This window comes from Monodelphis domestica, chromosome 1, assembly GCF_027887165.1.
Source record: "Monodelphis domestica isolate mMonDom1 chromosome 1, mMonDom1.pri, whole genome shotgun sequence".
NCBI classification, from domain to species: Eukaryota; Metazoa; Chordata; class Mammalia; order Didelphimorphia; family Didelphidae; genus Monodelphis; species Monodelphis domestica.
In genome coordinates, this window is record NC_077227.1 from 422147272 (window position 1) to 422171814 (window position 24543).

Sequence of the window (24543 nt, forward strand, 5' to 3'; positions counted from 1 at the left end):
AGAAATGAAGAGATTTATCCTAGGCCCCCTAAGAACTTAAAAAGACTATAAGAACAACTTTCTTGTTGTTGCAGCACAGGGGAAGGAGTCTGGAATCCAGGTTCTAATCCTGCCCAGTCATTTGCTCAGCATCATAAAAAGAGCACCAAACCTGAAGTCAAATGACTTGGGTTCAAATACCAACTCTGCATTTTCCAAATATGTGACTGAGGCTTCCCCAGACAGGTGGCCGCAGAGCCTGTCTGTAGCAGGAGGAGGAGGAGCCGCCGCCGGAGCCCTGGGCCGCTGCTCTGGGGCTGTCGGGTCTGGGAGGCCCCACTCGGGGCTGCCCGAGACCTCCTTCAGCCTGTCCCGGACTCTGCCGTCAGCCCTGCTCCCACATCCGGGCTGCCGTGGGTAACGTGTTTAGGACGGCACGTTGGGCGGCTCTCGGTGGCGATGCTGGGTCCTTCAGCCCCGCCGGCTGCCACCCTGGGCACGGGCCGTCCTTGAGCAAGTCACTTAACTTCCACTTCCTGATAAGAGAAATTATATTACATTATCTCTATGATGCCTTTGAGCTTTACGTCCTATAATCTTCTGAAGCCAGGACCTCTCTGGGCCTCGATTTTCTTTTTTTTTTTTTAAATGAATGTAACAAGTATTGGGTTGGTCTAAGGGTCAGATGAGATCATGGGTAGGGAATCAGTCTTGGAGGTCATCTGCTCTAGCACTCTGTTCCTGGAATAGATTGAAAGGAACTACCCCCAGCCAACCACAATATCTCCATATCAATCAATCAGCAAGTCAATAAATGTTCACAAACTGCATTTCTAGCCCAGGGCTGGAATGTGCTTTGGACTAAATGTGAGAAGGAGAGACCAGGAGCCATATCTTATAGGAATTAAAAGTCCTTGCATGGGAAAGACCAGGCTAACATTCAAGATTGGGTCTGATTTCATTTTGTTATGATAGTAACACTTTGAAAGCATATATTGCAATTAACCAACACTGGCCATTTCAGGCCATTACAATATCGTGTAATAAAAGCCAAAAGGTTCATAATATCAGAAGATTTGAAACTGGAAAGAATATTGGAAATTGTGTCCTCCCTCCCCCCAATCCTGATGAAGAAAACAGAGTCAGGATTTGAATATAGGTCTCTAGTTCCAAAGCCAGTGTTCATCTATGGATTTATTTAAAAACAAAAAAACAAAACAAAAGCAAACCCTTCTCTTCTATCTTAGAATCAATAGTATGCATTGGATCCAAGGCAGACGAGTGAAAAGGACTAGACAAGGGGGTTAAATGACTTGCCCAGGGTCACACAGCTAGGAAGTATCTGAGGCCAACTTGAAACTCAGGACCTTCCTTCTCTAGGCCTGTGAGTTTACTTTCTAACTTGATTTTTGATGAAGGGGTACTTCCCTACCAGTGCAGTCGCTTTGGTTGGGGTTTATAGTGTTTAAGATTTGCCTGGAGCAGTAAGAAATTAAGTAACTTGCAGAGAAGTCACAGCCACCATGATGTAGAGGTCGGCAGAATTTGAGACCAATTTCCTACTCTTAACATACTGCCTTTTGCATATTTGCTGATTATAAGGATAGAATTTTGGAATGTATATAGGGAGGGGATTGGGGGATTTGTGCTCTGAATCTTACTACACAGTGTTTAGAACAAAAAGGGGGGGGGTTCTACAAAGACCTCTCTGTTAGTCATTATCAAGGATGGAAGTTTGGGAAGAATAGACCATGATTTAGGCTCAATGGTACTGTTCATCATGGACTTCTTATTTTAGCATTCTATCCTTAAGAGTGCATATTGTCTTCATCTAACCTAACCCTATCATTTTACAGAAAAGGAAAATGAGACTCAGAGAAGGAGAGGGGAAGCAGTTTTGCTCAGGGTCACACAGATTTAATGTTAGGGCTGGTATTGGCACTATATTGCTTGGGTAATGGTTTTTCTTCCCTTTTATCCTTCCTGCTTTCCTGCCTTCTTCCTTCTTTCCTTCTTGCCCGCCTCCTTGCCTTCCTTCCTCCTTCCTCCCTCCCTCCTGCCCTCCCTCATGGGGTGACCTCTAGAGATCAAGAGGAAGCAACAAAAAGTTCACTAGTTTGGGGTTCAGAAGAGCCACGTTCAAATGATAGCTCTGCTGCTTTCTACTTAACTTGGTCACCCTGGGCCCATCTCTTCTCTCCCCAGACCTCAGGTTCCTCCACAGTAAAATAAATGAATTTTATTAAATTTTATTAAAAGGGCTCTTCTAACCTCAAATCCTTTGATTTTATGACTTCTGATAAGCCTGTGGACTGTGCCATCTCAGGGGGAGATCTAAGAAGTGAGGACTTGCTCTATGTGAATGACATATGACTCATTCACTGCCAGTGACATTTGGAGACAGACACATTTAACTTCCTCCTCCTTATGACCTTTTCCATTCTTAAGGTGTGTTGCCCCTGACCTTAGCCCCCCACCCCCCTTGCCCTAGTGAATTCTAGCAGGGAGAAGTTTGGAGATCAGAGGGGGCAAGGGCTCAGACGAGTTTCCAGGAATCAATGAAACCAACAGTGCTTATTTATCATTGTCTTTCTGTAAACACTTGGGGACCTGTGCTCAGGGAGATCAACACAGAGCTAAGGAGCTGGTTGTAGATGGGGAATGACAGGCTACTTTGACCAATGGGCCCTTGGAGAAAAGAATCGACCTGTCTGTCTAGTTCAGGAAAGGGATGAGACTCGATAAGTTTAGCTATGATGTAATGAAAAGAGCACCCATTTGTGAGCAAGACGACCAGTGTTGGAATTTTAGCTCTGTTGTTTCCTACCTGCATGGTCTTACACAAGACCCTTTCCCTTTTGGGGCCTCAGTTTCCTCATCCATAAAATGAGGAGTAGAGGATAGTTTGGAAAATATCTAGGATCTCTCTTTTAGCTCTAAATCTGTAATCCCATGCTTTTTTTTCCTGAGCTTCAGTTTCCTCATCTATAAAATGAAGGAGGCAAAAATTGATACAACTCACATCCCCAGGTTGTTTTAAGGATATTACTATGTAAATGTGCTATTATTACAATAATCCTTGTGGGAGGTGGTAAAGGTTGGTGTTAAGGTACAAGATGGCAGCAGTAAAGAGGAAGGAACAGATGTGAGACACTTGCAGGAAAAAAACTCTAGTCCATCCTGGGCTGTGTCAGCCCTTCTGTCTCCTGCCATTGTGGCCTGGTGGTCTGGGGTGGGACAAACCAGATAGGCTAAAATAAGGATATAGTGGTAGTATAAGTCCTGGCCCATGTCAGAAAGTTGATTCTGAAACTCCTGTGGGTTCTGAACTTCAGAGAGAGCCATATCCTCTGTACTCTAGAAGTCCTAGGACCAACTGAAGCTAGAGAAGATTTCAGTGCTCCCTAGGGTCCTAGGTTGGTCTGGCATGGGAAAGGTCACATGTGTCTTACAGAGTGGAATACATCTGTTGCATGAGAGAGGGTCAGAAGTTTCTCAAGGATGAGATTTTCCTAAAGGTTTTCAAGCTTGCTGGGCAAGAACTTATGAATGTAGTTTCTGACTTAATCAAGTCAACAAGCATTTATCTAGCATTTAGTATGTGCTGGGTCCTGTGCTAAGTTAGAAAGACAAAAAACTGCATCTGCCATCAGGTAGCTCATAGTCCAGTGGGGGAGAAAATACACAAACAAGTATGTACAAACAAGATATAGACAGACTCAAACTTTCTCTTTATTCCATTCTCTCAGAAACAGGCACATAGGGTGATGGGACCTATGTCTGGGATAGAAAGCAGGCCCTAGACTAGAACCCTGCTCAGGGAAGATAAAGGATATGGTGGATGTTGCTGTAGGCTGATCGGTAGTCTGGATTTAAGTCCTGACTCTTACCACTAAAATTCAATGTATTAAATCACTTTTCCTGACAAGCTCTGATTCCACACCTTTAAAATGAAAGGAATTAGACTAGATTGTCTCTAACATTCTGTGTTCTAAGGTTTCTTCCAGCTGCAAAGGTTCTGTGTGGTTTTTTTCCTGTGATTCTGCCTGATTGTGCCCTTCTCCCCACCCCCCAACCCCTAAGAGAGGCAGGGACAGGAACCCATCCCACTGAGGCCTTTAGAATCTCATGTCAAAGCTGACCATTAAAGATCATCTAATTTAAGTCCTTTATTTTAGTCAAGTCAACGTGTATTTTAAGGGGCTCCTATGTGCCATGCACTGCACTAAGCACCTGGGGATTCAGAGAAAGGCCACAAAAAGTCCCTGTTCTTAAGGAGTTCCCATTCTAATGGGGGAGACAATGTGTCAATAACTAGGAATGGAGAATGAATGGAAGATAACCTTCAATGGAAATTCCCAGAAAAGATCATGTTAAGTTGTTAGAGGAAGAAACACTCCCCGATTGATTAAATGGTATCATTCCTTACCCACTCCCAGGTGTGTTTGTGTTTGTTTATGTGTGTGGTACATGTGATGACATGTTTCCCCCACCCACACCAAGGGCTACACCCAATTCCTGCTTCATCAGCCTCTTCTACAGATTGGAAAAATGATATAGTGGCACACACACTGATTTTAGGTCAGAAGACTTGGGTTCAAATCCCAGCAATGCTTTTTGATAACTGGGTGACCATTGTCAGTTCCCTTAACCTCTTTGGGTTTCTTTAAAATTAAGGAATTAGATTAAATTAAATCTAAATTAAATTTAGATTAGATCAAGAAGTTCTCATCCTGTGGGCAATAGACCAGTGGTGGGGGTCAGAGAAATGGGCACAGCCCAAGGAAGGTGTGGAGGACAGAGGAACTAACTGTAAGATGTTGAAACTATAAGGTATTTTCTCACTCATTTGATTCATATAGCAGCTATAGTGAATGTTTTGCATTTTTTTTATAACGTTAAAAAATCTGCATCCTTGAAAAGATTGGGAAACAATGGACTAAATGATCATACGGTCCCTTACAACCCCAAATCCAATGAAGGATTACTAGATAGGCTTCCCAAACAAGAATCAACACTTGATACCTATGTCATTGGCTAATGGCATTTTTGGATGAACTCACAAGGAGTCCAGTCACTACTCCCATCTTCTTGACTCAAGTATTCTTTCCACTGGGAATGGAAGCAGCTTTTTTTGACAAAAGCTGTGGTAAAGTGGTATGGGGGGAGGGGATTGAGAGTGTAGACTTTTGAGGAGAGGCTAAAATATCCCTGGATATGATTAATAGTCTCTCTCTCTCTCTTCCCTATATGTACCTATCCAGATCCCATCTGATGCCGAGGCTGAAGGAATCGAGGTCCCACGAGTCCTTGCTCAGTCCCAGTAGCGCAGTGGAAGCACTGGATCTCAGCATGGAGGAGGAAGTTGTGATCAAGCCTGTTCATAGTAGCATCCTGGGCCAGGACTACTGCTTTGAGGTAAGATCCTGGGATGGAGGGGGCCACCAGGCTCAGGAGAGGAGGAGAGGAGGTCCCTTGGATATTATCTCTTTTCCTGCCCAGTCTTCATATTGTCCACTGGCCTCTCCTCTACATGGCTCTTCCTCTAACAGCTCACACTTTATGGTGCTTACTATGTTCCAGGCACTGTGCTAAGCTCTTTACAATTATTCTGTCATTCAATTCTCTATACAACAAAGGAAGTGGGTTCTATTATCCTCATTTTATAATTGAAGAAACTGAGGCAAACAGGTTAAATGACTTGCCCAGGTCACATAGGTAGTAAGTGTCTGTGGCCATCTTTGAACTCAGGTCTTTTTGACTCCAAGTTGGCTCTCTTTCCACCACACCATCTACCTGCCCCCCAAACCTGCAAGTCTCCCTGTTGCCTACTAAGTAAAGGTGAGACTCCTTGCCTGGCATTTGAGGCTTCTCCCTCTACCGCCTCTCCCCCTTGCCAACAATTCAACTCCAGTCTATCTTCCCAAATTTATCTCACACTACTCCTCCAGGCACATAGAGGCAGCTACAGAGTCATGGAAGAAGACTGGATTTAGAGTTAGTAGCCCTGAGATTAAAACCCTGGCTTTGCTACTCATTATCTGTGTGACCTGAAGTAAAATTGTTTCCCCTCTCCAGGATTCTCTCTTTGTCTGCAAAATAAGAAGGTTGGATAAGGTGATTTCTAAGGTTCCTTTCAGCTCTAATGTCCTCTGATTCTCGATGTTCTGTATGTACTCTAGCCAAATTGCATTATTTACCCTCCCCAATATATATCCTAAACTTGTCTGAATCGTGCCTTTGCTTATGCTGTTCCCAGCACACGAAATCTCCCCTTGCCATACTTGTTGAAATCCTACCCAGCTCAAATGATACCTCTTTTAAGAAGCCAGCTTCCCCCCAAATCAATAATAACCCTTCCCTTTTTGTATCTTAGACAACATTGTGCACCTCCCTTTGGCAATTATGATATTATGTTTCATATCACAATAATTGAAATGTGTCATATCCCCTACCATGGCCCTGTCCAAATTCAGTGTCTTTCCTAGAGCCTAGCACAGTGCTTTCTGTACCCCTCATCGAAACCATGATTTTATCTCTGTTGGCCCTCCTTCTATTCATGCATATTCTGCTCCTATATGCCTGCCATCTCCTCCTGTGAGATTCTTGTCCATACAGCAGGCATATAATAAGTGTTAGTGGGAAAGAAGGAAGAAAGGAAAAAAAAGGAAAGAATCAATTTATGGTTTGTGGTAGAGCATCAAGAGAAAATAGGAGACATTTTCTCTCACTCCCATCACTTAAAAGTAGTTGATGCCATTGGGACAGCAGAAACTAATCCATAAGTAACTGCTTCTACTGGGAGTGGGGAAAGAGGCAGAATCTAATTTCTTTCCTTCTGAATCTGGAATGGAAAGGGAACTGTGGAGGAGAGGGCTGCATCTCATTTGGCCAAGACATTATTGTATCCTCCAAGGAGGATCAGGACCAAACTCTCCTTGCCTATAGAAAAAGCTCCCTATGGTTTGGAATAAGACAGGGGACAAGAGAAAAGGAAAAGGGTAATTGACCCCTTAGGAAAAATCTACTGCTTAATAGCTACATAAATGCTGATGAGCCATTCATTCTCTTTGAACTTTAGTTTTCCTCATCTGTAAAATGGATATTTTTTAATTCTCCTGCTTCATAGGGATGTTTTAAGGACCAAAGGAAACAATATACATAAGTACTTTGGGAGGTCAGTGTATTAGGGCTGGCCTGTAAGGGAGGCAATGTGGGAAAGGAGAATGAATGCCAGACTTTGTCTCAAGAGATTTAGGTTTAAATCCTAACTCTCCCTTAGCAGCTGTATTATATCGTATAAGTAATTCAGAAATAATAATGAGAGGCAGCACAGAGGTGTCAAACAGACTGCCCACTGAACCAGATTAAAATGTCATGTTTAATGAAATAAATGAAAATACACTAGAACATTTGTTGTTGTCATTTCAGTGATGTCTGATTCTTTGTGATCCCATATGGGGTTTTCTTGGCAAAGATACTAGAGTGGTTTGCCATTTCCTTTTCCAGCTTATTTTACAGAAGAGGAAACTGAGACAAGCAAGGTCAAGTGACTTACCCAGGGTCACATAGCTAGCTAGTAAGTATCTGAGGCCAAATTTGAAATTGAATCTTCCTGATTCTAGACCTGGTACTCTATCTACTATGCCACTTAGCTGTCCTACAATACAACAAAGATTATGTTAATATGTTCTTTTCTAAGTCAGTATGTTATCTCCTATGTCCCTTATATACAGTCTAGTGGACCCATTTTCACTTGACTTTGGCATCACTGGCCTTGGACTCAGGAAGACCAGAGTTCATATTCCACCTCTGATACCTATTGACTGTATGATCTTGGACAAGTTATTTAACTTCTTGTTTCTTTAGCACATTCTCCAAGACTATAACCTGCATGGTAGTTATTGGTCAGCATTGATAAAAGGACTTGTCTATTTCAATGGAATCAGATTTAGATGAGTAACAATAATGACTTCTACAGGAAAACATTTATATAGCACTTTGAGTTTAGCAAAGTGCTTCTCATTTAATTTCTAAGAGGACCATATTTTCCATGTTAAATGAGGATGACAGTATGTGAAAATAGCAACATTGATGGGGATGGGGGGAGCTTTGAAAACTAAACAGCATTATAGAAAGGTGAGTTACCATCATCATCTTCTTCAGTATTATTCCAACCAACTTGAGGCTTGTTTAAATCTCTATCTCTCCTGAACTTTTCTCAGGATTGGGTCAGACCCTTTCTGATCTTAAGCTCTGCTCAATAGGAGGCTAAATGAATTAATCACAGAGTGGGCCTGCATTTAGACAGACAGTAATGGTCTATGGTTTTCCTCAGTGGCTCCAAAGATTCTGAGTCTAGGGCATTGAGAATGGAACAGTGCCAATGGCTTCTCCTTGTTTCCTCCATTAGCTCCTTTAGCCTCCACTTTGAGATCATTTCTCAAAAGATAAACCCTCTTGATAATTATGTTTAATTAGTGGAACCATCCATCTGAGGGATGGATATATTCATGTAAATAAGTTGCATCATGGAAATTAATGAGTCTTGCATTTTTCTTTCTGGTCCCTGAAAACTCATGACATGAGGCTTGGCTTCCAGAACACAATTGCCCCCTGTTGATGGTCCTGGACAAGAAGTGGAGGAGGAAGGGAGTATCTTTTATGAGAGAGCAAGTCTGTAGCTGCTAGGGAACTGTGGCTCTAGGAGAGACCAAGGTGTGTGTGTGTGTGTGTGTGTGTGTGTGTGTGTGTGTGTGAGAGAGAGAGAGAGAGAGAGAGAGAGAGAGAGAGAGAGAGAGAGAGAGAGAGACAGAGAGAGAGAGAGACAGAGAGAGAGAGAGACAGAGAGACAGAGAAAATGTGTGTATTTGTTTTGTTCTTCCTGGCTTTTATCTGCTTTCTCTTCCCTGGTGGGTTGTTCAGTGGCAGAAGCAGTGGAGATTTAGACTCAAGAGATCTGACTTCTAGTATTAGTTCTTTTACTTATTAACTCTGTGACCCCAGGCCAGTCATTTCCCCTTTTAGAGCTTCCATCTTCTCCTCTGTAAAATGAGTAGGCTGGGTAGGAGAATCTCTAAGATCCCTTTCAGAGCAAACATCTCATCACTTTTAGGTTTACATAATCCTTGCACTACCTACTTTGCAGGATTGTTGGGGGTGGGTGGGGAAGCACTTTGTAAACTTTAAAATGCTATATGATTGTGAATTATTATTATTATTATTGGAATGATGTTTGTTATTCATAATTCTTCAAATAAACAGCATGGTAAAAGGAAAACATGGTGGATTTGCAGTCAAAAAACCTGGGTATGAATTCTGGCTCTGCTACTCATTACTTATGTGACCTTGAATTTGTCATTGTTCTGTCACTTTCAGTTGTGTCTTCATAATCCTATTTGGAATTTTCTTGGCAAAGATACTGGAGTGGTTTGTAATTTCCTTCTCCAGTTCATTTTACAGATAAAGAAACTGAGACAAACAGGCTTAAGTGACTTGCTCAGGGTCATATAGCCAGTAAGTATCTGGATTTGAACACTGGTCTTCCTGACTTCAGGCTTCCCACTCTATCCACTGCACCATCTAGATACCTGACCTTGAACTAGTCAAGTCTCATTTTGGAGCCTCATTTCCCTTATCTGTAAAGTGAGGTGACTGCACTATGTGAACTCCAAGCTCCTTATAATTTTAAAGACTAAATAAGTAGTCTTTCATGTGATTTCAGTCTGTTCCCAGGTCTATTCTCTCTACTTTTGTTTTCTTCCTTAAAAAGAAATTTTGTATTAAATGAAAAGAGGTAATGAGTACTGGACCCAGAGTCACAAGACCTCAATTGGAATTCTGGAAATTCTACTTCCTAGATGTTATCTTAGTTTCCTCATCTATAAAATGGAAAAGTTAGACTAAACTATGTCAGAGGTGTCTTCTACCTCTAAATGATCCAGTGATCTCTAAATCTTTTGCCTTTGACATTCTGAGAATCTTTAGATAAGGAGGCAGTTGCTTAGGGTTGGAGGAGAGTGTCTTATCTATCTATACACATACATGCCTATACCCACAAATAAATACATACACACGCACACACACACACACACACACACACACCCCATGTGTGGGTATGGGTGTGTGTGTGTATTTAGGCATTCTATTACCTTGGAGCTGTCCAGCATGTAGAAATAAGACATCTGTTTGGTTATTACACCATCTTTCCTTCTTTCCACACAGGTAACAACTTCTTCAGGTAGCAAGTGCTTTTCTTGCCGATCTGCAGCTGAGCGTGATAAATGGATGGAGAATCTTCGTCGAGCTGTGCATCCAAACAAGGTAAGATTTCAGATTCGGTGGGTAAGTGACTTAGGCCATGGGTCTCCCTCCTGGGACTATAGTACTATTTGTGGTAAACACCCTACTTTTGTCAGACCTCCAACCTCATGACAGTCTAGGTCATCCAGGTGGGAAGATTTGAAATTAGATCTACAGAGGTCCAGAAGGGTAGAAATGCTGAAGAGGAGAACACAAGAATGTGGAAGAGGGGACAGCTGGGTGGCTCAGTGTATTGAGAATCAGGCCTAGAGATGGGAGGTCCTAGGTTCAAATCTGAACTCAAACATTTCCTAGCTGTGTGACCCTGGGCAAGTCACTTAACCTCCCCTGCCTAGCCCTTACCACTCTTCTGCCTTGGAGCCAAGACACAGTATTGACTCCAAAATGGAAGGTAAGGGTTTAAAAAAAAAAAAAGAATGTGGAAGAATGGAATTATGTCAAAAATGGGCTGAGTTTGGGGCATTTCTGTGTGGAAGTACCATATTGGACAGAATAATAAAGTGTACTCCCGTGAGATGTATGCTGGCCCATAATTTTACATTTTACTGGGCATCTAGGTCCATTTCCATCTACGTCTTCTGTGGTTCTTCCTGACCTGGGCATATAAAAGCTTGGGACTTGGGAATCCAGTTAACACTATTGATATTGAATAGCCCTTAGCATCTCATCCTAGAAATTTCCACATGGGGTGGGGAGAGAAATGGTCTTTTCTCCCATAGTTGAAGTTTCCAAAGTGACTCTCAGAAACAGTTGTACTTGCAGAGCTTTTAAAAACCTGCTAGGAAGTGGGCTTGTCCCTTCCACGCATTTCCCTTCTCTTCAAGGCCCCCAGTCTCCCTAAAACTCTTTGCTTTCCAATTCAGATTCTTTACAATTCCACTCTCTCTCCCCTCATTCCCTACTGTTTGATGTGGAGGATGAGAAGTTCTACTCTTTGGCAATAAAAAAAAATCATAGAAAGTTGGAGTTAGAAGAGATTTTTTAAGAAGAACAGATCATTAGCATATTAAAGCTGGAAGATACTTTATAACACAAAATCAGAACACAGAATATTAGAACTGGAAGGGAACTTAAGGATCATATAATAATACATCCCTCTCATTTAGCAGATGAGAACCCTGACACTAAAGAACATTCATTGAATTGACCAAGGCCTAGTTAATGATGGAAGGAATAGAATTTATATCCCCCGATTCTCAGGATACTCTTTAACATGGCCTTGTTACCTCCTTTTATATAAACTGTTAAAATAATCTGCCTTTTTGTTTTAAGACCCCTAAAAGATGCCTTCTTGTCTTTTTAGTTTTCCAAAATACATTCCAATTTGCCATTTGAGTTCTTAGATTAATTTGTTTTTTACTCAAGACATGAAGTTAAAGACAATCCAGAAATTAGTCAGAAGGAAAGAAGGATTTATAGAGGATCCAATAACCTACTCTTCTTTTGATACCAAACTCTCAGTAAATTTTGGCTAGACTATTTCAGACACTCAAACCAAATAAGTTCTCCTTATTCTGGAGAATATTCAGTTTCTCAATCTATAAAATGAAGAGGTTGAATAAGATGACCTCTAATATTGTTTTCCATAGATCCAAATATAATAGTCTGTGTTCTTTCTTCTCCATTCTAAAGTTTCTTCCAACTCCAAAATTCTGGGTTTACTGTTCTAGCATAATGTTTTAAGATTTCTTCCTGCTTTGACATTTCACAATTTGAATTGATTCTGGTTAGTTGGGCCATTAAAAAAAAAAAAGAAAATACAGAAGGAGGATCACATTTTCCAATGAATTGATTGAATTATATAGTGGAGAGGAAGGGGAAGCATTGCTCCCTCCCTGCCTAATCTTTCTAACTGTCCATATGTTCCCTAGGACAACAGTCGGAGGGTGGAGCACATGCTGAAGCTCTGGGTCATCGAAGCCAAGGACCTCCCAGCCAAGAAGAAGTATTTATGTGAACTGTGCCTGGATGATGTCCTTTATGCACGGACTACATGTAAACTAAAGACAGATAATGTCTTTTGGGGGGAACACTTTGAATTCAACAACCTGCCACCGCTCAGGAATATCACGGTGCATTTGTACAAGGAGACTGACAAGAAGAAGAAAAAGGACAAAAATAACTACCTGGGGCTGGTGAACCTGGCTGTGGCCTCTGTGTCAGGGAGGCAGTTTGTGGAAAAATGGTACCCTGTAGTGACACCCAATCCCAAGGGCAAGAGTCCTGGCCCCATGATTCGCATCAAGTCTCGATACCAGACTGTCAGCATCCTCCCTATGGAGATGTATAAGGAATTTGCTGAATATATCACCAACAATTATATGGCTCTGTGCTCAGCGCTGGAACCTGTGCTCAGTGTCAAGAACAAGGAGGAGATGGCATCTGCCCTGGTGCATATCTTGCAGAGCACTGGGAAGGCAAAGGTACAAGCCAAATCCTACATGTCCTTCATGCCCAGCTAGATAAATGTGTGTAGCAGACACTTGTGTAAACATACACACACACACACAATCCTACTGAAAGCACAGTCTGCTTTCTGTCTTCTGACCCTTGACTCAGGGACTGAAGTCCTAAAGGAGATGGGTAGCCAAGCCAATCATCACCTGGAATTTGCTTTCCCTTCTCTCCAAGGAGAGAGCTGAGGTTGTGCCAAGCCCAAATATTGAGAGATTGAACATACAACATTTAATGTTGAGCTGGGGAGGGCTTTAGAACATCGAATTTTAGCATTGGAAGAGACTTTAGAACACAGAATGATAAAATATGGAGCACAGAATGAATGAAATAATGGCTGCTATTTACATAGCTTTTATCATGTACCAGGCACAATATTAAGCGCTTTACAGTTTTTATTTCATTTGATTCTTACAACAGCCCTGGGAGGTGGGTCCTCCCTGTTTTACAGTTGAGGAAACTGAGTCAGAGCTCAGCATCACACAGTATTTGAGGTCAGACTTGAATTCAGGACTTCTAATTATAAACCCAGTGCCCTATCCACAGAAACACATAGTTTTAAGGGCTTTCAGGGACCTTCGAGGTCATATAATCCAGGGATTCTTAATGTAGGATCCATTAACTTAAAAAAAATATTTTGGTAACTATATTTCAATATAATTGTATTCTTCTGTAATCCTATCTGGATTATGCATTTAAAGAACATTCTGAGAAGGAGTCCATATGCTTCACCAGATTGCCAGAGGAACTATCACCTAGAAAAGGTTAATAACTCCCGAGCTTGTCAAACCCCCTCATTTTATAGATGAGAAAACAGGGTTTAAGAGGTAAATGAGCATACCCAAGGTAACAGCTAGGAATAGAGCTCAGGTGTGATTCCTCGTGCAATTTTCACTGTTCCAAAGCTACCTCCTGATGAAATTCTTTCCTTTGGGGGTTCTCTCTACCCATAGCACTAGTGAAGAAACTGAGACCTGACCAGCTCCAGTATCCAAGTTTGATGTATACACAACAGGGGTGGGGTTGAGTCTTTGCTACTCTAGGTTCTTGCCTCTAGGGAAGGGTCAAGATTATTATAGGATTTAGGGTACTGATCTGACATGTGAAGGCTCTAGGATGATGATGTGGTGACTTTTCCCTCCCTGAAACCAGATTCACTCCATTGGAAATTTGGCAACTTAGCTTTCTTCCTCTCATAGACATTCAGCTCTAAAAAGGATGTCGGAGACCATCTAATCCAACCCTTCTATTTTACCTTAGGGTAAAAACTGAGAAACTGAGGCCTCCAAAAGGAAGTGGCCTGCCCTAGGTTACACAGTAAATTAATGGCAGAATCCAATTTCTTTACTCCCAGGGCAGGGCTTTTTCTACCAAGACCAAACTACCTCTCTTCTTCCTTGAGTGTACCCAGATCAAAGCCCCTGTCAGAGCCCCAATTAACTGTACTATTTGTCTAAGATGGTTAGTCAGCACTTGGGGAGGAGGATAATTTGTTGGGCAAGTAGGAATCCGTCTCTCCCCTGCTGACTCTGTTGAACCTGCTGGTACCTGCTCATTACTGAGGATTAATGCCATCGGAAGTGATTGGTATTCTAGATGGGAGAGGAGGGGCTGCTGCCTCTGGTTCTGATCTGGTTTAGACTCTGCTTCTGGAATGTGGGTTGGTGGCCAATAATAGGTCTCAAACCTATAACATTACTTCTTCCCACTCTGGAGAGAACAAAAAAGGGAGTCTCTTGCTCATGCTTGAGGATTTCCTTCATATAACCTTGACCTGAGAGGCAAAGGTACCCATGAAACATGGGAGAGTCAGTGTGAAATAGTAAAAAGAGCAATGGAATTGGGGTCAAAAGATCTAGATTTGACTCCTCTGTATTAACTACCTCTGAAAAGTTGCTGCCCTGTTTGGGCTTCAGTTTATTCATCCATCAAATGGGAGAGGGTTGAACCAATTGGTCTTCCAGGTTTCCTTCCAGCTTGAATATTCTATGCATCTATGGTTTGGATTTTGTGACTTTTGGCTCCTCTGAGCTCTCTCTTTCATATCTTACAGGTTTCCTTGCCTCTTGTATCATGCTCATGCACCCTATTCCTGGCCTGTTGTCTTCTTAAAGAAAGAAGTTTCTCTCTTCTTCCTCACTCTTGGTGGTCAGACCCCAAACCAAGTCTCCTTATTCTATCCATAAATTAGACACTGGGAAAAATATCTGGGCCCAGCTAGGTTACATCTTTTTGTTACTTGAGGAGGTTGGTTTTCCAACCAATGCCTGTCTTCCTCTCTCTAAAATGGGTGGTACTACTTGATCCTCAGCTGTAGAGAATATCTTGTGGCAAATTAGTTGCATGAACCAGGGAAGGCAGCTGCCTTCAGACTTTACTGGACTGGAAAGAAAGGGCAAATAAACCTCAGCCCAAATTTAGAGAAGTCAGATTTTTCCTCCCTTATGTCTGAGGCTCACTTGAAGGGAAACTTGATACCATGGGGAATGTCCCCCTCCCCCCAAAAAAGTCAAAACAGTCAAAGAAATAGCCCCACCATACTCGGCTTTGGGCAAAAGATAAAATCGATGGTTCAAGCTCAGTCACTGAGCACATTCAATAAGCACATTAGGACCTCAGTCTCTCTCTGAATCTGTCAATGCAATTGTCCCTGGAGGAATATCTGACTTTCTCATATTTAAATGTAATTAGATTGTTGATCATAAGATTGAGAGCAGGAAAAGGGTCTTAGGAACAATCTCTTCTAACCTTTTATTTTACAGATGATGAAACTGAAGTAGTCAAGGTTAAATATTTGCCTGACATAAAGTAGCAAGGAACAGTCAGCATTTGAACCCAGACCCTGTGATTCCATATCATTTTAGTACCTTTGTGGGAAATGTAAGTTAAATATATCCACTTTTTAGACCTCAGTTTCCTTCATTTTTTACACAAAGAAGTTTGGCTGGATAGATGTCTAGGGTCCCTTTTAGTGCTGACATGTTTGAGTTTATGATCTATGAGGTAGTTCTGTCTTTCAGCCCTGATTTCTCCTGGGTCTCAGGCTATTGCAGTCCTACTCTTCAAGGCCAGTAATAACAACGGAGATTCAGGTACCTGAATCTCTGGTTACATTTTTAGTACCTTACTCACTTTCCCCATTCTCTTCTCCCTGCCTCCCTCCCCGGAGAAAAAAGACCTCATTTCCCTTTCAAAAACCACAATAGCACATTGAATAGGTGTGATTGATGTACCTAGAAAAATCAGCCTTTGGACTATCCAGCTTGTAGGATAAATCACTACCAGAACATCCCTCAAAAAGATTTTTTTTCATTCTTTACGCCTGCTATCATTCCTAGTGGGGAGGCATAACTAATGCTTTCTCTAGGATAAGAAGTGAAGAGTGTGATGCTGGTGTTCTGCCTGCCTGAGCTCATAAGAAGGTCACAGTCATTTATTCCGCATGCTAATGCTCTAGGCACTGTGTTTTCCTTGATGCTATCTATCAATAAGGCCAAATCTGCTGAAGAGGTTGAAATGCCAAACCTTCCGTTTTATAAATGGTTGCCCCTGTTCCTGCTTTGCTAGTTCTTGCTATATGGAAGATCTTGGGCAGGTCATTTGCCTTTCTGAGCCTCAATTCTTCATTTATAAAATTAGGAGAGTGGCATGTTGTTATCATAGAGTAGCAGATAGAGATAGCCTCAAAGTCAGACTAGAGTTTAAGTCCTGATCTTTAACTCTTACTGTGTGAGGAAGGGTAAGTCAATTAACCTTTTGTTACAACCCCACCAAAATCTCTAAGGTAGTCAATTGGAGGAGAGTTGCTGATCTGCCTTGGTACAGGGCTTTTACTCACTACTAGAGTAGTTCCCTACATTTAACCAAATCAGAAGCTCAAAACTACCTCCCTCCAAAAAATGAAGACATCTGTCTAATGAGCTCTAAGGCCTCTTCCAGCTTTTGATCTAGTGTTCCTTCCCCATAGCCTTGCTGATGGCCCAAGAAGTCAGTGATAAAGTATAGTCTGCCTTCTCATGTATTGATGAGAAAATAGAAAAGTGGCTTACCCAGAGTCACTCAACTAATAGACTGCAGTGCTAAGACTCAAACCCAGATCCAGTAGTCTGTCCACACCATACCACACCATACCACACCACACTGCCTTGAACAGATTTAATAACCTCTTGGGAAGATGAATTCTCAGAGTCTTTTTCCTCCACTTTAAAAGGGGAAGAAACAGGTTCTTAAAGGGATTGACTCCTCAATGACCAGAATAGACCTGGTTGCCCAAAGAAAATGGTAGCTTAATCCTTTCTCCCCATACAACTGCTCCTTAATAGCCACCAAGAAGTCTACTTGGGGTTCTTCATGGCATATATGTTTATATGTGTGTGTTTATTTATATATGTATATATATATATATATATATATATATATATATATATATATACACACACACATACATATTATATATGTGTGTATGTGAGAGAGAGACAGAGACAGAGTTTTGGATAGGGAGGGAGTGGTATGGGGAAGATGATTTTCAAAGAAAGCCCTACTGGGAGGATAAGGTCTAAGCACTCAGTCTGGGATAAATATTTAATTACAAAGGTAAACATACTTTTAAAAATGTTTTTTTTGGGGGGGGGCAGCTGGGTAGCTCAGTGGATTGAGAGCCAGGCCTAGAGATGGGAGGTTCTAGGTTCAAATCTGGCCTCAGACACTTCCCAGCTGTATGATCCTAGGCAAGTCATCCCATTCCACTCTTCTGGAAGATCTCTATATACACAGAATTGATTCCAAGACGGAACATAAAGGTTTAAAAAAATGTTTCTAGGTCAAAGATATTTTTGCATTTGCAACTTAATTTGTATGTCAATGGGGGAGGAGGAGAAGATTTTTTATGTCTGGATTATTTTGTTCTAAGACAGCGGTTCTCAACCTCTCAATTTGTAGCAATGAGAATACATAATGCATATCAGGTATTTACATTCCGAATCATAACTGTAGCAAAATTACAGTTTTGAAGTAGCCACCAAAATAAATTTTTGGTTTGGGGTCACTGCAACATGAGGAACTGTATTGCGGGGTCACGGCATTAGAAAGGTTGAGAACCACTGTTCTAAGAGATGTCCAAGCAGAGTACTAGACTGAGAATATGTAGATGAAAGATGTGGTCCCAACTCTACCATTTATTGACTTTGTGACCTTAGATAATTCACTGCTCCTCATGATGCCTCAGGATGTTTGTTTATAAATAGGTTACACCCTATAGTTCCTTCAAATGTGAACATTCTATAGTATTTTCTGTTCTAAAGCCTTTCTCGGTAAAAAAAATTCCTGCAATTGAGTGACACCCACAAGCCAGCCTTTTACTGCTACCACCCTGACAAGGTTCCCATGGGCTATCCCAGAGTTATGGCTGTGGCAGGGTTCCCCTTACCAGATCAGCATTTCAGTTGCCCAGAATCAGGCTATAAAATACCAACCAACCCAGCTGACTAAAACCTCTTGGCCTTCTGGGGCTCAGTCCAAGAGTTTTAACTCAGTTACGGCATTCATAAAAATTAATTTGGTTCTTTTAAGTAGCAGTAGCAGAGTAGGACAGGGAGAAAGAGGGTATTGCTCAGGGCAAGGACCCTTTGGGGAAGCCAACTTTGATATACAGTGCTGACATTTGGGGCAAGTCAGGAGGAGGAAGGGCTCAAGAAAGGAGGGACTGAAGATAGAAAGAAATACGTAGCAGAATTTCCTTCCCTTGACCTTACTGTAAAGGTTCAATGCCCACTCTGTAGGGGAGCACCCAGGTAGAAGTGGGGAAAGGTTTGCCTACCCCATATCATCTTCAGTCAAGTATTATTTTTACAATGTCACTCTATCTCTGCTTCTTTAATGTCCCTTCACATAAGTTGGGAGAGATTTTAGAATTCAGAATTCCTAGAACCAAAGGGAGCCTTAGATAACCAACCCCTTCTTTTTACAAAGGGAAAAACTGTGGCCCAGGAAAGATAAGTGACTTGCCCAAAATTATACATTTTAGTTAATGACAGAGTGGAGATTGGAATCTATCTGTAGCCATAGATAGAATCATAGAACATTAGAGCTTGATGGGACTGGTGTACATGGTATGTCAGAACTGAAAGAGAAATCAAAGACCCCATACTTCTTTTACAGCTAAGTAAACTGAAGCACAGGGTCACACAGTTAGGTACCTTCAGAGTCATTAAAATCTAAGACTCCTAACTTCTAGTGTAGTATTTCCTCCCTTCACCCCATATGTACTTATATTTTTAGAATTAAAAGAAATTAAATTAAAATTAAAAGAGACCTTAGAAGCTGTCTAGTTCAAGTGCAAGGATCTTCTTTTACATCTCTCACAAGGAATCCTCTCCTGGAATTCTGTGGATTGAATTTTGACAGGGCTCTCTGTAAAGTGAGAGGCTCTTCTTCCACATTGTATGGACTCTCTGGATTTGGATAGTACATTTTTTCTGAAAGCAAGTCTCACTTGAAATTAGAAGAGATTGGAGTCTCAGGAATCATCTGAGATGTTGTTTTTCAGGGAACAGGATCCCGATGGAACTGTCTCAGTCCATCTGTCTAATAGGTCTAGAGAGATGAAGGCAGTTCTGATGTTGGGCCCCATGCAATATAATTATAGAAGGAGAGTTAGCTTTCTTAGAGAATATTCCCCAAGGAGACTCCCTCACACCTGGGTTTCAGTCAGCCCAGAGAACAGGTGCCCCACTATGAAAGGTGTGTATATTATGTATATATGTGTGTATGTGCATATTTATTTGAATGCTTGCGTTTCATCAGTAAGGCCACAAAATAACTGCTAATCAGCCATAGACTTTAAATCCTAAAACCTAAAAATTGTGGAAGGCAAATCAGTTTTCCCCATTCTTAAAATGTTTTATTGGTACTTTTCTTTAACAATATCAAGAAAACATCCCTTATATAAATAAGTACACTCCTGAAAAATAAATGAGCACATTGGCTAATTCTGCTCCCCAGTTTATACCTGTAGTCTACCAGTCATGTTTCATAATCAATCCACTGAAGTCAAACTAGACCATTGAATTTATCAGAATTCTGAGTTCTTTCAGTGTTGTTTTCCTTTCCATTTCTGTGAACATCAGATAAATTTGTCTCCTGGTTCTTCTTAGTTCCCTGTGAACCAATTCAGATAGGTCTTTCCCAGTTTTTCTGAATTCTTCATAAGTCATTTCATTCAATGAAATAATTTGTTCCATTATCTTCATATGCCAGTTTGTCTAGACTTTCCCTGGGTGACCAGTATCTATTTCCCATCCCCTTCCTTGCTAAAGTACTAAAAATGCTCATGTACATCAAGTAACATATGGAACTTTTCCCTCTCTGATCTCCTGGAGTATATGCCTAGTAGAAGTATCACTGGGTCAATGAGTTTGTACCATTTAGTTCCTTTTTTTAGAGCAATTCCTTCTAGAAGGGATAGACCAAGTAATTCACAGTTTCATCAACAGTATATTAGTGCACCTCTCTTTCCATAGCTCCCAACCTCAAACATTTACCATTTTTATCTTCTCAAATCAGCAAGCATATATTAAATGCAACAAGGGGTGTGTGTGTGTGTGTGTGTGTGTGTGTGTGTGTGTGTGTGTGTGTGTGTGTGTGTGTGTGTGTCCCCAGATCTTACATAAGGACAGGGATTGTCTCACTTTTGTTTGTATCCCAGTTCCTGGCATGGACACTTAGTAAGTACTTAATAAAAAATTGTCAGTTGATTAATTCTGTGAAGAGGCTTAGGGGAACAGAGCCAGACTTGTATAGTATACTAGCTTGGGAGTCAGGAGGATGATACTGACCCTTGTGACTTTGGATATGTCGCTTTCCTTCTTTCTCTGCCCATTTCTCTCTCTGTCTTCACCTCTCTTTTTCCCTTTCTCCCACTACTTTCTTCTAGCTACCCTCTTTACTCCTGTTCTGTTTTAATATATCCATCCTGTCTTATCCCAACCCTGCTCCTTCCCCACTCTCCCCCATGTTGCTGGAAGGTTTTCCTTGTTACCAGTTTTTCTTCTTTCTTTTAAGGAACCCCCCACCACCACCAACCCCCCCCCCCAGAAGCCAGGAGAGCTAATTGTGGCAGTGAGAGGAGGAGGAAGGGGGGCTTTGTTCCCCTTGAGGGATTTTACAGGCAGCTCTGAATAGATGGGTGTTGGTGGGTTTCTTTTTTAAGCTTCTCCTGCTGAGGGGAGGTTTTTCCCTCTTGGTATTTCCCCCAGTAGCATGCTGTGAAGGGGATCTGACAACAGTGATTTATTCTCTGTAATGAAAAACACAAAGGCACAGAGTTCAGTCCTTCTAAGAAGATGAAGGCGGCTTTCCCTGGTGCTACCTCATGGCTAGGTTGTTTTCCTGGGCAGTCATGAAATCTAGAATCCTCTAATCTTAGAATCCTCAAAGCCTCTGAATTTTAAAAACTATTAGAACAGATTTGGAAAAGACTTTTAAAGGCAATCCAATTCAACTTCAGACTCCATGTAGGAATCCTCTCTAGTATCTACAGCAGATGACCATCCACACTCTCTTTGAACACTGCCAGTGATGAAAGAGGTCATTACTTACCTAACCTCTATTCATTTCAGGATAGTTCTGATTAAGTTATTCCATAAAACAAGAGACAGACTCTGCTTGTTTGTTATTTCTGCCTGTTGGTGATCCTAGTTCTGCCTTCTTGGTCTAAGCTGAAGAAGTTTAGTCTTTCTTCCATATGACAATCGTTCAAATATTTGTAATAAATCAGTAAGCATTTATTAAGCACCTGCTATGTACCAGACACTGAGCTAAGTACTGGGTAAAAAGCTATTGTTGTTGCCTTGAGTTTCTCTTAATGGCTGTCCTCTTCACATCCTCCTTTTTTATTCCCCAGCCTCCCCAAAGTCCCCATCTTCTGAAGCCACCCCCTTGAACCAATCTTGGCAAAAGAAAAGCAGGAAGGCCATTGGCCTGTGACTGGGCTTGGCTGGATAAGAACCAGAAAAGCAGGGAGGAGCCATCCAGCAGCTTTAGTTGCCACCTCTCTTCAGCAGAACCCAGGTTCCTAGAGGCCCCTTTGAGATTTCAGCTGGCACTGGGGCTAAAGGGGACATTGGCTTCTAAAATTCTTAGAAATTGCTTATGAACTTTGAACCCAGTTGGCAGAGGTAGCAAGTAGTTGGAATACCTGGTCAGAGCATGTCTGGAGTTCTATCAGAGCTTCTCTTTTCAAGGGGAGAGGAAAGGGTCACACTCTTCTTGATTGTAGTTTAAATCTGTTTACTATACATGTATCAGCTGGGTCAAAAGCTGAGTATGAGCATGTGCAGATCAAAGATTAGGTTGCAGTTGGTTAGCTCTGGTCCCTAGAAAGAATTTTTCCCTCCTTTGTGAAGATAAGATTTGGAGTCAGAGGACCTGGTTTTAAAGATCAATACCATGAGGGCAGATAGGTGGTTCAGTGGATAGGGAGCCAGGCCTAGAGATGGGAGGCTCTAGGTTCAAATCTGGCCTTAGATACTTCTTATCTATGTGACCCAGGGCAAGTCACTTAACTTCCATTATTGCTCTTCTGCCTCGGACCAATACACAGAAGGTAAAGATCAACACTGTTACTTACTGGCAATGTGACTGAACAAGTTACTTAACCTCTATGAACCTCATTTTCCTCATCTGTAAAATAAAGAGGTTGAATTAAGTAATCTCTGAGATCTCTACCAACTCTAAATCCTATGATCTTGTTTCAGACTAATACAAGAAGATTTCAGGTAGTGGTGACACAGAATAATTCATATTCATCTTTTGCTTTAAGACCAGTGAAGCACTTTCCTCATAATACCTCCCAGATAGGTAGAACAAATATAAATATCATGTCCTCATTTTGCAGAAGTTAAATGACTGGTCGATGGCCACCCAGGCAGGTAGTGTTGAAGTAGAGGTACAAACTCAGGGCTCTGGACCCCATAATTGTTACTGCACTGCATCACCATGGACTTGAACCCCACCTCTAACCATATAAGGGAACTTGAGGGATGTTTGTTCACAGTAGGAACCTGCTGTATTGGGGTGAAGAGTCCCATTGTCTTCCCACCAGAACAAGGACTGACCCCTCCACAGAATATGCTCCCTCAGGCCCCCAATTCACTCCCCTCTGCAGGACTTCCTCACAGACCTGATGATGTCCGAGGTGGACCGTTGTGGGGAGAATGAACACCTCATCTTCCGAGAGAACACTTTGGCCACCAAGGCTATTGAGGAATACCTTAAGCTGGTGGGCCAGAAGTACCTGCAGGACGCCTTAGGTTGGTGTCACAGAACATGGAGCCAGGGATGGAAGGGAGGAGGAGGGTTGTGTGAGGCCTCTGGGATCATCTTGAATGGGGTGGGGGAGAATGAGTCATGGCTCATACCCTGAAGAAGCCCCTGATATAAGAGGGAGCCAAAGCCCTTTGCTTAAACAGGAAACCAGAGCCTTCTCTCTATCAGGCAGCTCCTTTCTCCTAATCTAAGAGGGAAAATGCTTTCCCCCACCCATAACTCACATTTAATAATAATATTGCCTGAGGCTGCCATCCCACACTCTCAGGGGCTCAGGGGACCTCATACCACCTGTCCATGGTGGGGATGTCTCTTTGCAGGTGAATTTATCAAAGCTCTGTATGAGTCAGATGAGAACTGTGAGGTGGACCCCAGCAAATGCTCATCCTCAGACCTACCTGAACACCAGAGTAACCTGAAGATGTGCTGTGAGCTAGCATTCTGCAAGATCATCAACTCCTACTGGTCAGTGTGCCCCTTGCCACCCTTACCTGCTGCCCCTATTGTGTACTATGTTCCCTGAGACTCCCTCCAGCCCCCTGCCCTGCCACAGCTGTTCCCCATCCTGCCTGCTGCTGTTGCTTGTGTTCCACTATGCCTCCCTGGGACTCTTCCCCACACCCCTGTCCTGCCACTGTCATTTCCCAACTCTGCCTGCTGCCCTTAATGTGTACCACTATGCCTCTCTGGGACTCCCCTCACCTCCCTGTCCTCTACTGCTGTCTCCTATCCCTACTTGCTGCCCCCTCTCCCCTCAACTTCCTTGGGCCTGCAGTGGAGGTCACCTGGGAAGACTGGGAAGAGTTTCTCCTTGTTCACCCCCACGACCTTATGCTCATGACCTTCAGAGAGTCCATGCCTTATAACATTTAATTGTTTATCAAGTTATTCATGCCATATTCTGCCCATTCCAATTTGTAGGTCATGATCATGCCAGCTCCATTATAGGACTGTCTCTCTTGAAGATGAAATATTATAACAGGTTAAAAATACAATGTAATAGAGAAAAAAATGGCTAAATATCAGCTATTTGTTGAGTTACTTTGTATTTTCTTGCTTTACCCTGCGACTAGACATATTTATTTGTTTAAGACTAGGTCTTCCTATCTTGCCCAGGCTGCTCACAGGACTGATGCCACTGTTGACTGATGTGGAAGCTTTGATCTGCTCCATGTCTGACCTGAGCAGGTTCAACCCTTCTTAGGCAGTCTGGTGGCTCCCTTCTTCTAGAGATATCACCAGTAATATGGTATTAATTTGTTCAAAATACCAAACATGACCTATCAAGACTCAAAACTCCCAAACTCAAGAGCTTCTCTAGCCACAGCTTCCCTTGTAGCCGGTATTATTATCTTGTGCCACCACACCCAGCTGCTGTTTTCATTGATTTTAGAGCTCACTAGGGCTCATAGGGACTGAAGATTTGTGCTTCATAACCTTTTGTTGGTCCCTCTATCCCTTGAC

The 24543-nt window shown here is 42.1% G+C and overlaps 1 protein-coding gene across 28 annotated transcripts in view; it reads left to right on the forward strand.

Annotated features, from left to right (window-relative positions):
- The window catches only part of DAB2IP (DAB2 interacting protein), a 332379-nt gene that overhangs the window by 281358 nt on the left and 26478 nt on the right, over window positions 1-24543 (forward strand). For all 28 annotated transcript variants that reach the window (XM_056812051.1, XM_056812048.1, XM_007474585.3 and 25 more), the window contains 5 exons: window positions 5244-5397; window positions 10204-10302; window positions 12174-12725; window positions 22919-23063; window positions 23400-23544. In XM_056812051.1, coding sequence (XP_056668029.1) covers window positions 5244-5397; window positions 10204-10302; window positions 12174-12725; window positions 22919-23063; window positions 23400-23544 — 1095 coding nt within the window. The remainder of the gene's footprint in view (window positions 1-5243; window positions 5398-10203; window positions 10303-12173; window positions 12726-22918; window positions 23064-23399; window positions 23545-24543) is intronic.